Genomic DNA, 18,742 nt, shown 5'->3' on the forward strand with positions numbered 1-18,742 from the left:
CCAAGTCCTGAGGTCAAGATAACTGCCTGTAGAGCTCAGTGACAGACTTGCGTTAAGGCAATGATCTAGGGAAGAGTTCAGAAAAAGATCTGCTGCATTGAAGGTTCACAGAAGCATGTAGCCTCCATTATCCGTAATGGAAGACTATTGGAACAACTAGGACTCTAGAAAATGTCTGCCAACCCCCATCCACTGGGGGCAGCCGTGGCCTAATGGTTAGAGAGTCGGACTTGTAACCCAAAGGTTGCAGGTTCGAGTCTCAGGTCCGGCAGGGATTGTAGGTGGGGGGAGTGAATAACCAGCACTCTCTTCACCCTCAATACCACGACCTCAATACCTTGAGCAAGGCACCGTACCCCCAACTGCTCCCCGGGCGCCGCAGCAATGGCTGCCCACTGCTCCGGGTGTGTGTTCACGGTGTGTGTGTGTTCACTACTGTGTGTGTGCACTTGGATGGGTTAAATGTAGAGCACAAATTCCTAGTATGGGTCACCATACTTGGCCTCACTTCACCTCCTTTCCTGTCCTTCCTTCCTTTCCATCCAACCTGAGAGGTGAAAAGGTGAGGCAAAGAATGGCAGATAATGCAAAGCTTGTCACATCATACCCAAAAAGACTTGAGGCTGTAAAGGTGCTTCAACTATGTACTGAGTTAAGGGTATGAATACTTACGCAATGTACTTATTTCAGTGTTTTATTTTTAATACAATTTGCAAATGTAACATTTGCAAATCTGGTTTTTGCTTTGTCATTATTATGGTGTATGGAGTGTAAATTGATGTGGGGAAAAACTAATTTAAAGCAGTTTAACATAATGTGAAAAAAAATGAAGGGGTATGAATACTTTTGCAAGGCACTGTATATGGTATGAAGACAGGTCAAAGACGAGGATATAACCTCGGTCAACACCATCTTCTCTTCCTGGAAGCCTAAAAGTTCATCTCAAAACAAAAGTGCAGCTGTCAAAATCACTGCTGTAACTACTGGAGGATGGTGAATTTAAAGGCCATACTAATGCTGATCCTTTGCCATTCTGATATTAAACACGACACTAAGTGGTTATGGAGGCTGCAGTATATCTGATATGTCTGCTGTGAACAAAAACTGTGTTTCCATATACCATAGCCACATTTTATACATTACATTACAAACTAAAGGAAACACTTCAAATACTAAGACACAATCAGTGAGTGTGATTCCTGACAGGAGAGAAAGCACCTCCAAGGCGTATGAACTTTGGGGGATGAACATCACTCATGGCCTGTTTCTCCTGCTTCTACATGGATGAAAAATGACCACCCACTTATGTGGAGCAGATCGAAAGAAAACGGGCTGGTTATAAGAAGACCAGAGGAGAAGAACTGACCCACTGATCTCAGGGGAGGGAGACCTGCGCGGTGTGTGTTTCACAGGTAATGAGAGATAAAGGGAAGACAGAAAGAGAAGCGTGAGTAAGAGAACACACAGATGTGCAGCAGCAAGGTCCAAAATTAAGCTTTTGAACAATGAGGAAAAGTTACGGATGTGATTCATCCTGACGAATCTTTCATTGAGAGAACTAAATCAGTCAGAGCGGTTACTTAATCAGTATGACTCACTGATGTCCAGAACTGAAGCAAGAAAAAGGAAAAATGTTTTAAAACTAAAAACTGCTTTAAAGAAAAAATAAGAAAATAAATAAATAAAAGTGCACAGAGAGAGACTTTTATGGCTCAAATAGTATATTATAAAATGTAGAGTTTTATTCAAACTGAGCAAAAAAATATTCAATTTAATGCAGAAAAAGTAACACTGACTGCTTTCCCCCTTTACCTCACCTACACATACAAGCCCAGTGGGAGAAAATGTCTTCAGTAGTTGTGGAGCTCTAGTAAGTAGGCTGTCAAGGCTATTTTATTCACTTTAAACATTGAATAAAGTAAATGTCTCTCTAATACAAATGATGCTGAGTCATTAAAGAAAAGTTCACCCAAAAATGAAAATTCTGTCATTAGTTACTCTTTTTGACCCTGCATAGAGAACAACGCAAATGACACGTTCAAGGTCCAGAAAGGTAGTTAGGACATTGTTAAAATAGTCCATGTGACATTAGTGGTTCAACCATAATGTTATGAAGCTACAAAAATACTTCTTGTGCAAAGAAAACAATTATTTTCTGTGTCAGTCTTCGACATGCCTTTACAAGACTTTTATCACAACAAATCCGTACGAAGCATACAGCATCCATCTCTCTTAGTTCATCGTCTGTATATTCTGGTTCAAATAACTAAACTAAACTGGTTCAAATATCACTTTGTGTTAGTGGCAAGATAGAATGACAGAGGAAAGAGGAAATTACAAAAAGTCCCTTAATTTGGCCTTAATTGAGGCAAAACATCTGTGTCCACTTAAAAAATGTAAGTGTTTATTCTACAACTGTTTGATAAAATTTAGGTACATGTTTACAATGATATAAAAAAACGCTTTTCACACACTGCCAATAATATGTCTTAGTAAGAAGAGATTTAGGATTGAAACGTTTAGTTTTTTTTTTTTTTTTTTATGATCAAAGCGGTTTGAATTGGGAAAGCAGTAATGTTACCCATTTAAACCACTAGCTTAACCATGCAAAGCCACAATCCTATTCATCATGTTTATGTTTTTGTCTGCTTGACAGGACCATACAAAGTTGTGCATCTTGTTAAAATTAGGTGCTTTAAGTCCAATTCTCTCATATTGACCACTGGATGTTCAACATGGCACCTCATGGCAAAAAACTCTTTGAAGATTTGAGAATTAGAATTGTTGCTCTCCACAAAGATGGCCAAGGCTATTAGAGGTTCAGTAACACCCTGAAACCGAGTTACACTACAGTGGTCAGGGGCATACAGAGGTTTTCCAAGATGGGCTCCATTCAGAACAGGCCTCAACGAAGTTGAGCACTCGTTCTGTGCATCAGGTGCAGAACCTGGCTTCAAAAAAACAGATTCATGAGTGCTGCCAGCATTGCTTTAAAGGTTGCAGAAGTAGAAGGTCAGCTTGTCAGTGCTCAGACCGTATGCTGCACACACTGCAACAAGTCAGTTTGCATAGGCGTCTTCCCAAAAAGAAGCCTCTTCTAAAGTTGGCTCACAAAAAAGCCCGCAAACAGTTTGCTGAAGACAACCTGTCCAAGAGCATGAATTACTGGAACCATGTCCTGTGGTCTGATGAGACTATAAGATAAACTTGTTTGGCTCAGATGGTGTCCAGCATGTGTGGCGATGCCCTGGTGAGGAGTACCAAGAAAACTGTCTTGCCCACAGTTAAGCATGGTGGTGGTAGCATAGTCTGGGGCTGCATGGGTGCTGCTGGTAATGGGGAGCTGCAGTTCATTGAGGGAAACATGGATTTCATTATGTATTGTACATTCTGAAACAGAACATGATGCCTTCCCTCCAGAAACTAGGCCGAACGGCAGTTTTCCAACATGATAATGATTCCAAACACACCACCAAGATGACAACTGCCTTGCTGAGGAAGCTGAAGGTGAAGATGACGGGGTGGCCAAGTATGTCTCAGACCTGAACCCTATTGAGCACCTGTGGGGCATCCTCAAGTATAAGGTGGAGAAGCACCATGTGTCTAATGTCCAGCAGCTCTGTGAGGAGCGGAAGAGGATCTCAGCAACAACCTGTGCAGCTCTGGTCAATTCCATGTCCAGGGTGATTAAGGCAGTGCCAGGTAACAATGGTGCTAACACACTATATTGACACTTTGGACATGTTCTCTTAGGGTGTACTCACTTTTTTGCCAGCTGTTTTGACAATAATGGCTGTATGTTGAGTAATTTTCAAGGGACAATAAATCTATACTGCTATACTAGAAGCACATTGACTACTCTAAAATATTTCAAAGTTACATTTCTATAATATTGTCCCTTGAGAAGATATACTAAAACGGTTGCTGAAATGTGAGGGGTATACTAACTTATGACATACTGTACATGATAATATTGAGACAGTTTTGCTTTTGTGATACCACAATATTGAGGATATTGTTACATCCCTATGATCGAGAGATGAACAAATAAATGTTCCTCAAGCCTGAGGATCATATTTGATACTCACATTTGAAAAGAAATTAATGTTTTTGAGGAAAACATTCATTGATTTTTCTTATCTAGCGAAAAAAAAAGGTAAAACACCAAAGTCGGATGATTTTAAAGTTGGAGGAGAAAATGAGGGTTTTTCACCCTACCCACCTTGCTGAACCGAAGTAGACAAAAACGAACTAACCATGCGTGACCTTTCCAAAGTGATTATGTAATGCAGAAAGTTGCGGATGCAAATCGCAGCTAGTGCAATTTGTGGTTAAAAAGTATATCATTATTTTTTTTTAAGAAAATGACTGATCGTTTCTCTAGATAAAACCTTTGTTCCTTGGCTGGAATCGCATAGAGCCCTTTGAAAGCTGCACTGAAACTGCAATCTGGACCTTCAACCCGTTGAGCCCCCGTTGAAAAATCCTTCAATGTTTTCCTCAAAAAACTTAACTTCTCTTCGACTGAAGGAAGAAAGACATGAACATCTTGGATGACATGGGGTGGGAAAATTAATCAGGAAGTTTTTATTCTGGAAGTGAACTAATCCTTTAAACCTTGTATTAAACTATAAAGTAAAATCATATGTTTATGTAGTCAGGGCCAGATTTGGATTTGTTGGTCTGCAAATACAAAATCCTATGGTAAACATTGATTTGTGCTCTATGATATAAATCATTTCTAGTATAACAGCATCCGTCAACAGTACAAAACATCCGACTCGATACGGCCCTCCAGGGAATCCCTCAAAATCTGACACCAAATTCATCTCACACGTTCATTTCCTCTCGCCGGAGCTCCTTCTCTACCCTCCGTTACATGCAAACCATCCCACACGGAGCATAATTCAAATGGATATCAGGGAGGAATCAATTTCCCATTGAACTACGGTACAGAAACTTTCAGGCAAGAAAACCTGATAGCAGCAAACTGTAATCCCAGACATCATTTCACGCTATAGTCAAGCTTCTGAAATGAACAAGACAACATTATTCAAAAGCACTTCTGAATGTTTCCTTCGACTTGCGGAGGAAACTTGAAAATTTACATGCCAGCCCAATACGCCCAATTATGCCCATTGTTGGTGTGGCGGCAAACAGGAAGTGCAGTTCGAAACCATGGCAACAGACTTTTAATCATCCTCAGGTGTAAAGTAAAAGCACAGATCGCTATCAGGTAACCTAGATAACGAGAATAAATGGTTGAGGCTTTAAAAGGACTTGTTTTAAAGTTACTGGACACTGGATATGAAATCAATAGTAGTAATGTGCAATCATATCATACATTTTTATGATTTTATTTTTCTTTACATTATGGTAGTTTTGGGGGGTTTTTTCACTTGTAAAAGAGAGAAGTAGACATGAAACCAAGGTTACTATTAATTAAATTTAAAACCATACCATAAAACCGAAGAAATAAAATAAGCTAAAATAATAAAAATAAAATAAACATTTAAACTAAAACAATTAAAACTAAAATAAAAACCTCTTTTTTAATCAGCTAGGCATCTATCTACATATAGTTTTTTTATACTAAAAAACAAATTACCAAAACTTTAACAAACATTTAAATTAAAACAAAAAATATAATACATAAATGAAAAAAACTGCATGAAACCGAATACATGTAAATAAATACTATAATATTAAATAAAATATTTATTATAGACCATGTAAACATTTTACTATATGTAAACATTTTATAATCATAAAAAAAATTCTCAAAAACTTAAACAAATATTTAAATTAAAACAAAATCCCAAAAAATTCCAATTCAAAATACTAATAATAACTATAATAGTGAAAAACTATAATAGTAATAATATATAATAATAATAATAACAAATATATCAATGAAAAAATTATCATCCGCTGTCTTTTATTTTAACTGAAGACATCAATGACATCAAATAAATATTATAATATTAAATAAAACAATTATTATAGGCATTACGTATATTTTTTATACTAATAAAAAATTATCAAAACTTTACCAAAAATTAAAAATTAAACAAAAAAAATCTAAAAATAAAGTCTTATTCAAAAAATGTTAACTATAATAATATCATGTAAAAACACTGCATGACACTGAAGACATCAATGTAAAAAAAATATATAATATTAAATAAAATATTTATTATAAACTATATGTATATATTTAGACTAATAAAAAATGATTCAAACTTTAACAAAAATTTAAATCAAAACAAAAAAAATCTAAAAAATAAAATTCAAAAGCATTAATGGAAAAAACTGCATGAAACTGTACAATATTTTACTTAATATTGTAAATTATAATAATTATAATAAATAGCCATATTAGAATGATTTCTGAAAGATCATGTGACACTTAAGACTGGAGTAACAGCTGATGAAAATTCAGCTTTGCATCACAGGAATAAATTATATTTTAAAGTATATTCAAATAAAAACCACTACTTTATAGCATAATAACATTTTGCAATATTACTGGGGGTTTTTTGTATTTTTGATCAAATAAGTGCAGCCTTTATGAGCATATGAGACTTCTTTAAAAAAAACATTAAAAGTCTTACTGATCCCAAACTTTTGAGCGACAGTGTATATAAAAAAGTCTATAATTAATTATAATTTAATTATTATTTATCTTAAAAAATCTCGATAATCTGAAAACTGTGAAAAATAATAAAAATGTGCCATTACTATTACTATTACTATTACATAAGTTGATATAGAATTCTCTTTTTGGTGAGCAAGTTTTTATTTACCCATGTTATCATAGTGCACTGAGCTCTTTTATCTCAGGTAATGTAATTTTTCATGATACGACCCTTTTAAAATAACTCCAGTTGCTCTTGTGCGTTCTTGCTATAGATGTAAACTGACGCACCATTTTATCATGTCCTAAAATTCACTGTTACTTAAGGCAACGCTCTGAATAACCTACATTAACGGCTCCTATAAGATCTCTCATAAAGGGCTGTGATGATTAATGAGAGTTGGATGTGTCATACTGCAGGGAGCTCCGGTGTTTCTCTGGTCCTGTAGGGAGTTAAACTCTCTCACCTGCAGAGGGAACAGATTTCGCATGCAGATATTATAATGGGCAGCAGGCCTGCGGGGTGCTAAAGTAGGACGCAGCTGCTTATACAGATGTCACCAATCTAGAGGCGTGTTTAGGCGCCGTGACGGAAAAAAAGTGGGAACATTTCTGTTATAGAAGTTATGAAGCGTTCATCGATTTCAATGAAATTCTCTTTTATAATCATATTAAATGTAGCACGAATCAGTGTGAAGCAATGGTTATACCAGGATGCTTATTGTAGATGTCACAGGGACTATTTTAAAGATTCTGGGCCTTGAACTTTTCAGTTGTGTTGCTGTCTATGCAGGGTCAGAAAGTTTACGGATTTCATCAAAAACATCTTAATTTGTGTTCTGAAGATGAACGAAGGTCTTATGGGTTTGGAAAAACATCAAGGTGAGCAATTAATGACAGAATTTTCATTTCTGGATTAACTATCCTTTTAAAGACTTCTTACAAAGTGCTTTTAAATGTTAAAACAGCTTTTTTTGGCAGACAACTGCAGGAAAACTTGGCAAACATCGTGAGTGCTAATTTTACGCCTTTAAAAGAAGTACTCAAAATTTAACTTGCAATCTGCAAAGGTTGCACTTTACGAATAGTGGAAAGCAAAAAGGCAATGAAATGAGTCATTTTGTAAGAAAGTGTGACGTGTTTGAGCAAACCAGCCAATATTTTTGGAAGTAGCAACACCAGATTAGTAAGAAAGAAGTATTGGATTTTATTCAGCAGATATGATGCAGAGCAGTGTAATTACATTTAAAACAAGTTCAACTTGTTTGGATGCAGTGCAAAGTCAAAAAACGACTTTAAGGGCAACAGAATTTTCTGCCCAAACGGATGTTGTGGGCTGCATGAACAGGCTAATGCTAATTCTGCAAATCAGTCAGAAAATCAGTGAGGGCCAGTGTCACATAGCGAAATAGCGCAATGTGCATAATTACATAATTATGTAATTACCCAGAGCGGAGTCGCTGACAGAAAGTAAACTTCTTGAGGAGAGATACAGAAGAGGAGAAAAGTATAATATTCACCATTGTTACAATGATGATTTAGGCCTAATTATTGAACTTTTATGACGGGAATGAAAGTAACCGATGTGTCTGGAAAGTTTTTAAACTCTCGGATTTATAATGTGAACGCCAGATTGTTTGCCTCATTCCTACAGTACAATCCAGCGAGAAACAGATTTTGAAATCCATCTCTTCACACTGAGGACAACTAAGGGACTCATATGCAACTATTAAAGAAGGTTCAAACGCTCACAGATGCTTCAGAAGGAAACACAATGCATTAAGAACCGGGGGGTGAAAACTTTTGAACAGAATGTGTTTATTTTTCTTATTTTGCCTAAATATCTTCTTTTTTTTTTTTCATTTAGCACTGACCTTCAGAAGCTACAAAAGATACTAACATGTTTCCCAGAAGACAAAATAAGTTACATTTACCCTGATATTCAAATTCAAAAAGTTTTCACTCCTCTGCTCTGTTTTTACTTCTGGAGCATCGGTGAGCATTTGAACCTTCTGTAATAGTTGCATATGGGTCACTCAGTTGTCCTCAGTGTGAAAAGATGGATCTCAAAATCATACAGTCATTGTTGGAAAGGGTTCAAATACACAAAAATGCTGAAAAACCAAAGAATTTCTAGGACCTAAAGGATTTTTCTGAAGAACAGCGGGCAGTTTAACTGTTCAGGACAAACAAGGGACTTATGAACAACTGTCACTAAACAAAACAACAACAAAAAAAAAAAAAACACAGCTGTGGGTCATTCAGGTAATAACACAATCAAGTGTATGTAAACTTTTGAACGGGGTCATTTTTATAAATTCAGCTATTATTTTCTCTTGTGAACTATATGTAAACAGCTTTAATGTGAAAAATCTTATTCAGGTCAGTACTAAATAAAAAACTAACATGCATTTTGTATGATCCCTCTTATTTTGGTCAAATAATTTGCATTTTGCAGATTCTGAAAGGGGGGAGTAAACTTCTGACCTTTATTTCAGTTTTAGTTTTTATTTATTTCCAGTAATTTTAGTGCTTCAACTTATTTCAGTTAGTCGCCAGGGCACCCTTTCTAATTTTCATTAATTACTTTTCCACTTAATATTTATATTTTATTTGTGAATTAACAAAAATGTTTGGAATAGTTTCAGTCTTACTTTTAGTTAGCTGTAATAACCCTGGTTGAAATCAGACAAATGATCCGCAGGGAATAAATCTGTATTTGGGTCAGAATGTAGCAGAACTGCTTAGTCTTTAAAAAACACAGTGAGAGAAGACTTTTCAGGAAAAACCAAGAGAGAAAAATGAGCCTCACTCTGACAGGCTGAAAAAAAAATAGTGGTGCTGCTCCAGCAGGAGACGTCATAAATCCAGGCTGTTCTGTGCACTTGCTAGGGTGGTATTACGTGGTTGCTAGGCTGAAGTAAAAAGAGTCCACCCTTTAAGGGATAGTTAAATTCTGTCATTAATTACTCACCTTCACGTCATTCCAAACACATAAGACCTTTGTTCTTCTTCAGAACACAAATTAAGATATTTTTGATAAAACCTGAGAGCTTCCTGACTCTCTATAGACAGCAAGGGTTCTACCACTTTCAAGGTTTAGAAAGGTAATAAAAAAATATCTTAATTTGTGCTCCGAAAATGGGTTTGGAACAACATGAGGGTGAGTAATTAATGACAGATCTATTCTAGAATTTTCATTTTTGGCTAAACTATCCCTTTAACCAATGATAATTTGGTCGCCTATGATATTCAATGCACATCTGTGGGATATTTTCACCTGTTTAATCAAGCAGCAGATGTAAACTGCATGTGATCACCTACTGAAGTCAAAAAGCTAATATGCTTTAATTACACACTGAAGTTTAATACTTAGTGTCAGGGGTTTGTTCAAATCAATAATCCTCGGTATGAGCAATATTAGTAATGATGGCTGACTTGGCAAACGCCAATAAAATGAGTAAACACTTCAAGACTGGCTACAGATAAAATTGTGGAGGAGAAGAGCTTGATATGAATCCACTAAATGAAAGATCAGGAAAGCAAATATCAAGGGCTTCAGAAAAGCCCTGGAGATTTTCAGAGAAACACTCAAACTTGCACTATAATGAACGGAGAGTAGATCCGGCTTCATAAAGGTTAACCGGTTCTTCAGGAGATGTTGACGGGGTCAAGAGCAAAAGAAAAACAACACACCTTTGATATGAGTGAGACATGTATTTTCTTGATGATGTCATCCATCTCCATGAGTTTGGGTCCTATCAGAGAGCTGTGGGGTCCACTGATGTGTCCAATGTGGTCCAGACCCAGATAATGCAGAATCAGAATATCCCAGTCATCTCGCTTCAGAGTGCTGTCCAGATGACGGGTCACATTATTGTCCACCTGCCACCGAGATATTCAGATTTGAGAGAGGGTAAGAAGATATAGACAAATGAAGACTCCTGATAATTTACTTACCCCCAAAGTGTTCATGTCTTTCTTTCTTTGGTCGAAAAGAAATTAAGGTTTTTGAGGAAAACATTGCAGGGTTTTTTCCCCATCTAGTGGACTTCAGTGGGGATCAATGAGTTTGAAGGTCCAAATAGCAGTTTTAATGCAGCTTCAAAGGGCTCTACAAAATCCCAGGCGAGGAATAAGGGTCTTATCCAGCGAAACGATCAGTAAGTTTCTTAAAATAATACAAATTTATATACCTTTCAACCACAAATGCTTATCTTGCACTAGCTCCACTTCACACATTTTATAATCGCATTGGAAAGGTCACACGTGATGTAGGCGACCCAATATTTACAAAGTGAACATGCAAAGAAAGTCAAACGCCCTTTAGCAACAAAAAAAAAGCCAAAACAATGACGTTGGATGATTTTTACGTTTTTTTCCGAACTAACCCTACCCCACCACAGGGTTTGTACAGATACTGTAATATAAAATTACAGGACTTTCAAGGACTTCAAGCACTACTTTTTTGATTTTCAAGGACTTAAATCAGAGATCTCACTTATGGTTTTATGTATTCAACTGTTTAAGAAACCGAAGTCCCGATCTGAATCTAGTGCTCCTAGGTACCGATCTAAAGCAAAAGATGCAAGAACCCGCTCCGAAGTTCCGATTCTTAATCAAATGTCTCGTGGTCTATGCTCCATAGTTCGATCTGAATAATGATTCGCAAATCATAATTTCAGATCAGGAGTCGGAGTGCAGATTGTAATTCATTACATTTGCAAAATGATTCAAGAACCTGCTCCGAAGTCCCAAACTAAATCAAATGAATTGCGACACGCGACGAGGTTCCGATCTAAATAAATTGATTCGAGATACGTGATCTGATTGGAGCCCTTTTTAAAAGTGAACCATGGTGCGACGCAATGGTTTTTAAATGTTTTTTTTTTAAAGCAATACCAGTGATGTTCAAAAATGAATGGCTCTTTTCATTTGACCTGGTTTTTTGTAGTGATTTGCTTAAAATTAAAAGAAGTCATGAGTTGGAATCAAAGCAGTTCCAGCTTACATGACTCACTCGATTGATTTGATTCACTCGATTTGATTTGCGCCATTTTTACACAACACTGTCATTACTACTACTGATTTAGCTTGATAGTTTTATGACGTTAACTGAAATTGGCAAAAAAAAAAGTGTATTTTTTTTTAATTGCATGAAAAGATGCGCTTATTTAAAAAAGAAACACTTATTTCATATATACATTGTTTTTCAATAATTTAACAACTTTTCAAGTACCTCTTCAGGAATATTGGCAATTTTCAAAAAGTCATATTCAAGTATTTCAAGCACTTGTATGAACCCTGGTCAAAGAAATAACCATGCGTGATCTTTCCAACTACGTAATGGGTGAAGTCGTAGACGCACATCGCAGAACTAGTGCAAGACAAGCATTTGTGCTTAAAAAGAATATATATATATATATATATATATATATATATATTTTTTTTTTTTTAGAAAATGGCCAATCATTTCACTATATACAACTCTTATTCCTCAGCTGGGTTCATGTAGAGGTCCCCTTGAAGCTGCATTGAAACTGCAATTTGGACCTTCAACCCATTGATCCCCATTGAGGTCCACTATATGGAAAAAAAATCCTAGAAAGGTTTTCCTCAAAAACCTTATTTCATTTTGACTTTAGAAAGAAAGACATGGACATCTTGGATCACATGGGGGTGAGTAAGTTGTCAGGAAATTTTAATTCAGGAGTGAACTAATCCCTTTCAGTGAGGAAAAAAAATATTTGATCACCTGCTGATTTTGTACATTTTCCCACTGACAAAGAAATGATCAGTCTATAACTTTATGGTAGGTTTATTTGAACAGTGAGAGACAGAATAACAACAAAAAATCCAGAAAAACGCATTTCAAAAAAGTTATAAATTGATTTGCATTTTAATGAGTGAATTAAGTATTTGATCCCCTATCAATCAGCAAGATTTCTTACTCCCAGATGTCTTTTATACAGGTAACGAGCTGAGATTAGGAGCACTCTCTTAAGGGAAGTGCTCCTAATCTCAGTTTGTTACCTGTATAAAATACACCTGTCCACAGAAGCAATCAATCAATCAGATTCCACCATGGCCAAGACCAAAGAGCTGTACATAAATGTCAGGGACAAGATTGTAGACCTACACAAGGCTGGAATGGGCTACAGACCATCGCCAAGCAGCTTGGTGAAAAGGTGACAACAGTTGGTGTGATTATTTGCAAACGGAAGAAACACAAAATAACTGTCAATCTTCCTCGGTCTGGGGCTCCATGCAAGATCTCACCTTGTGGAGTTTCAATGATCACGAGAACAGTGAGGAATCAGCCCAGATCTACTTGGGAGGATCTTGTCAATGATGTCTTGTCTTGTCAAGGCAGCTGGGACCATAGTCGCCAAGAAAACAATTGGTAACACGCTACGCTGTGAAGGACTGAAATCCTGCAAGTTCCCCCTGCTCAAGAAAGCAAATGTACAGGCCTGTCTAAAATTTGCCAGTGAACATCTGAATGATTCAGAGGAGAACTGGGTGAAAGTGTTGTGGTCAGATGAGACCAAAATCAAGCTCTTTGGCATCAACTCAACTCACCGTCAAACATGGATGTGGAAACATTATGCTTTGGGGGTGTTTTTCTGCTAAGGGGACAGGACAACTGCACCGCATCAAAGGGATGATAGACGGGGTCATGTATTGTCAAATCTTGGGTGAGAACCTCCTTCCCTCAGCCAGGGCTATAAAAATGGTTCGTGGATGGGTATTCCAGCATGACAGTGACCTAAAACACACGCCAAGGCAACAAAGAAGTGGCTTAAGAAAAAGCACTTTAAGGTCCTGGAGTGGCCTAGCCAGTCTCCAGACCTTAATCCCATAGACAATCTGTGGAGGGAACTGAAGGTTCAAGTTGCCAAACGTCAGCCTCGAAACCTTAATGACTTGGAGAGGATCTGCAAAGAGGAGTGGGACAAAATCCCTCCTGAGATGTGTGCAAACCTGGTGGCCAACTACAAGAAACTTCTAACCTCTGTAATTGGGTTTTGCCAACAAGTACTAAGTCATGTTTTGCGAAGGGGTCAAATACTTATTACACTCATTAAAATGCAAATCAATTTATAACTTTTTTGAAATACGTTTTTCTGGATTTTTTGTTGTTATTCTGTCTCTCACTAAAATTATAGACTGATCTTTTCTTTGTCAGTGGGCAAACGTACAAAATCAACAGGGGATCAAATATTTTTTTCCCCGCTGCATGTATTAAATATGATCATCAGGCTTTTGAGAAAAGTTTATTTGTTCATCTTTCAATCATGCATTGCAAACTTCAGAGCTAGAAACCTCCCTTAAATGTTATCTTACTAAGACTTTTTATATTGGGAGTGGGAGATAACTGGCATTTTATGTAAGTAGTCTGCTATACTGTTATTTATATCTCATTGGTGTACAAGCTATGAGAATTTCATCTTATTCTGCAGTAAACTGCATATTTTTACTCAGTTTGGGCCTCTGAATAAAACTGAAATGACTTTTCCTCATTTGAATTCTATATTCTCATATATCATACTATATAAGCCATAAAAGTCTGACGCCTCAACCGTGATACTCCAAAAAAAACATGCAAACTTTTTCTTTCTAGGTTTTTCTTTCTCCCCTAAAGGTTCAATAAACTTTTCAAATAAAAAAAGACTATTATTTCAAATATCTGGCTTTCCAAGGAACTCAAAACCTCCTCACTTCAGGAAGAGCATTAATTGAAAGCAACCTACAAAAATAACTTCTAAAATTCTGAACTCACAAAAAGGTGCAGTCACAAACTTCAGCACAATTTCCACTGTCTGTTGTCAAAAGTGCAGAGCTATATGAAGCACACCTCACACTCAAGTCAATTTCAAACCACTTTGAACCAGTTATAAAATCTGTTTGGTAAATCTTTCACCCTTACATGAATTTCTTGATCTTGTTGATTCCCATTGAAATTACTGGAAAGAGTTGAACAACTCTGAGTTTAGATCTTCTCACCTCTGTGTAGTCTGAGACAAAAAATGAGGTAGTTCCATCATGCTCCATGAATTGTTTGGGGAAGAGTCGAACCCAAGTGTCGTCGCCATAGAAAATGATCCGTTTGCCAGCACTCTTGGCCTGCCAGATGAGATTGTCCTCTAGCAGAGCAGGAGAGTTCAGGTTCATCACCACATCTATGAAGCCTGGGATGCTGCCGGTGGTCAGAGCCTGATGATGGACATTTGAACACAAATATTACTGTTTAACCATTACTGTCCAAAGAAACCTAAAAAAGAAGTTTATTCAAAAATGTGAGTCCTCAATACATAATATGGCTTTCTCCAGTGAAAAGGTCATCTCATCTGAATAAAGGGAAACATCTGCACATATCAAGCACTGTTTACAAGCGAAAACAGTTCTAATGATGAACTAGAGGTGTGTCAATTACTTGAGATGTTTTTAATCAGCTGTTTGGACTCTCATTCTGATGACACCCATTTACTGCAGAGGATCCAGTGGTGAGCATGTAAAGTAATGCTAAATTTCTCCAAAATCTGTTCTGATGAAGAAACAAAGTCATCTGTACAGAATAATTTTGGGGTGAACTATTCCTTTAAAGCATTACAAATTCACTTCAGGGAACAAACAAGCAGAAAACAGGCTCTATAAAATTTCAACTGCTCCATTTATGTCTTGTAAACAATACAATTTGATACTTCCACAGTTTTGACAGCTGTTATAAAAGAAGGCAGAGCACACAAGAAATATAGCTTTTAGGGGTTGAAAAAAACAGACATTTTTGACAAGTAAAGCCTGTTGTTTTTAGTGTACTTAAAAGATTTCTCAACTCATAAAGTCTCATATTTACAGACTTGTTATAGAAAAAGCGTAAATCTGAATGTAAATGACCAGAGATGCTAAAAAAGGCCCGATAGCTCATTAGCTATTCTGGGAACAGAAGCACAAATTTACAAACTCTTTGTAGTCTCACGCAGAGAAAAACACAACATGAAACCTTTCCCTCACCCTCCTAGAAAACCCAAACATAATTCCCTCACCCAGTCCCTCATCTCTGAGGAACGAATCATCTAATGATGAAAACTAGGAAAACAACACACACACGCGCTACGAGACCACCCCTCCTATTTGCGGTGTCGAATATAATGAGGGCATTGATTGCGTGTCTGTTAGTGTACACAACACAATTACTGTCATCTAACGCAACGTGCTTCACTGAGACAATTAACACAGAGCTAAGATGATGGGAAAAAAGACTGGAGAAAAAAAAGCAGGTGTCATCATAAACATCACTAGATCTGGGTCTTATTACAGTAGTGCTAAAACAGGTGTTTCGGGGGTTTTCATCACTACGTCTGTCTACGTTGCATTGCTTTTTTATTTAAAATATAATAGTTTGAGGTATTACATAGACATAGTCTTAAGAAGGATTTGAAAGAAGTCTGTAATACTCATCAAGACTCCATTTATTTGATTAAAAAAACTGAATATTGTGAAATATTATTAGGGGTTCAAGAATGTAGCGCTGAAACCCTATTGTAATTGTTAGAATGGCCAAGGATGAGCGATCTCCACAAAAAAAATGATCGTGTAGACTAAACCCTAAGTCGTAGAGACTTGTAACTTGGAGGGATGGTAGTATTCACACCACCTACAACGTCACCAAGGCTCACCCCAATCGGCCTTACAGGCAGGCCCGGTTCTACGGGGGTGCTTGAGGGTGCTAAGCACCCTCAAACGAAATCAATAGCACCCTCAGTTAAAGCTGTAATAATGTCATTTTATTGCAGATTTAGATAACAATCCAGTGAGTAATCATTAAAAAAAAACATTTATTTTTCTGCTGTAAGCATTAAAACAATGCCCTACCATATTGTAACGCATCAAAGCAGTCAATTAGAGAGTTGCATTTCAGCCTCGGCCGACTAGCCCGACTTTTTTACACCTCTAGTTGCTGGGCTTCAGGCCAATTTTCACGTCAAAGTTCAGAGGCGGACGGGCACCGGTTTTATCTGTTTTAGGTTTCTCCTTATTTTAATACTTTAGACATCCATAAATTATGGTGAAGAAAAAAATGCCGCGCTGGTGGAAACAACAGGAGACTTCACTTTCGGTTTCACTTTCGAGACCGGGCACGGACTGCAGCGCAGCTGGAACAGATCCGCGCTCAAGCACACAATATGCTGAAAATTGCCACAAAGGTAAATAAATAACACTGAATGTGCCGGGCCGGAAAGAGTAAAGCTTATTTAAATTATATATTAATAAACTAGTGTATTCTGAGTCAGTGTAACAAAAATCCTTTTTGGACGCGCCTTTAAAGAGAAATTTATCTTTTCGGATTACATAATGAGAGAGTTTTTGTTTTCTATTTGTTTTATTTCGTTAAGTAATAATTTAAAACTATTTTATACGGGTTTTTTTAAGTGCACACAAATAAAAGTACACCCTTTACAGTACCGAATGATGTATTAACCTACTCTTACCTTTGTGAGCAAAAATGACAGATCATTTTAAATTGCTTCCACTGAAAAAAATGCACTGGCGCCCATGTCCTGCGTCTTCAGCTTCCACTCTCTGCACAAACTATTGGATATGCGCCTAATACCGCACATTTATCTCTAGGTTTAACGTTTAAACTAACATTGTTTTATACTTGAACTATTTCATATCTATAGATTTTATGCAAATCGTGATGATTTGAGTAGGCAAACTGATCAAATTAACAGACTGATCAGTCTACCGCTGGGCGCTGTTCCTTAAAAATAATAATAATAAAATAAAATAAAAACTTATATTTTACGAACAAAAATGCTCCAAACGTTTTTTTTCTAAATTAAAGCCGGGCATACACTGTACGATTTTTGACCCTTTTTGCCACGATTTTTCACTCGTGCGAGAATTTCTTGGATCGGGCCGATTTTCAGCTGACTCGTGCGTCTCACATCGTGTAGTATACACAGGGTAACGAGAAGCGATTACCCTCTCACGATCGACAATCGTATGGTCGGATGAAAATCAAACTGGTTTGAAATTCTGGTCGGCCCTCGTGAGTGTATCGCACCGTTGAAGCAATGCTACGAGCGTCTACGACCTGATTACCCCAAAACTCTGGCACTGCGCCTGTGCAAACACGAAAGTGAAAGTGAAGGAAGTAGTGATGGGAAGTTCGGATCATTTTACCGACTCGGACCTTTGAGTCTCGTTCAGCAAAATGAACGAATCTTTTTTCGAGTAATTTCGTTCATTTTAACAATAAATATAATTCAAATGTTAGCCTTTAACCTCCCTAACACATCTACTGCTGACACAAACGTTAATCACACTTCAAACAAAACAAAACAAAACAAAACAAAACTATAATGCTATAAGAAACAGAAAATATTAAATCATTGTTTGCCTGGGTCTTTAGTCTAGAGCCCTGCATTTGAGTCCGAGCCCGTCGGGGCCCGAATTTTTTTTTTTTTTGCTCCTAGGGCCGGGCTTCGGGCCAATTTTCACGTCATAACTTGCACATATATCGGGCGTGATTTCATGATTTCATGCGTGCGTCCCCGGAAGCGCCAGTGATTTCTCGCGCATAGCAGAGTATGAGCGGAGCGCGGAGTGGAGCGGTGTGATTTTGAATGGAGGAAGGAGCGGATTTTTTTAAAAGTCGGAGCGTCATGGTTTTCACTCTCTTCAAGAGCGCTCCACCACCGCTGTTTAGCTTGATAGAGATGGATCACTCAAATCAGAAATAATGTGATCTGTAGGTAAAATAACTGACGAAAACGTATTATTTTCATTACAAACTTTGCACTGGATAAAGCAGCAATACTCTTTTAATGCTGACAATTATTAGCTGTGGTCGGAACAAATATTGCACACTATGTTTGAAACTCTCCTGTTATTTTATTTTATTATATTTTATGAACAGGACTGTTACATTTCAAACATACTTAATTTGTTTGTTTTTTTTGTTTTTGTTTTTTGACGCGGAGCGGTGTTTCTGACATCAGTGAGAGAGGAGTGGAGCTGGATTATTAAATGCAAGGAGTGCGGGGGAAATTGTTGCCGCTCCACTGTGCTCACATACCGCAGAGAGATTTTCAGCCA

General features: G+C 37.1%; 1 protein-coding gene across 1 annotated transcript in view; it reads right to left on the reverse strand.

The window, feature by feature from the left end:
* LOC141288079 (GPI ethanolamine phosphate transferase 2-like) overlaps nucleotides 1–18,742 on the reverse strand; it is a 222,035-nt gene that overhangs the window by 181,652 nt on the left and 21,641 nt on the right. Inside the window, exons 3-4 of the mRNA XM_073820194.1 lie at nucleotides 14,645–14,854; nucleotides 10,334–10,522 (exon numbers count right to left, since the gene is read on the reverse strand). Of these exons, the coding sequence (XP_073676295.1) occupies nucleotides 10,334–10,522; nucleotides 14,645–14,854 (399 nt within the window). The remainder of the gene's footprint in view (nucleotides 1–10,333; nucleotides 10,523–14,644; nucleotides 14,855–18,742) is intronic.

The sequence above is a fragment of the Garra rufa genome, chromosome 16 (genome assembly GCF_049309525.1).
Source record: "Garra rufa chromosome 16, GarRuf1.0, whole genome shotgun sequence".
Taxonomy (NCBI): domain Eukaryota; kingdom Metazoa; phylum Chordata; class Actinopteri; order Cypriniformes; family Cyprinidae; genus Garra; species Garra rufa.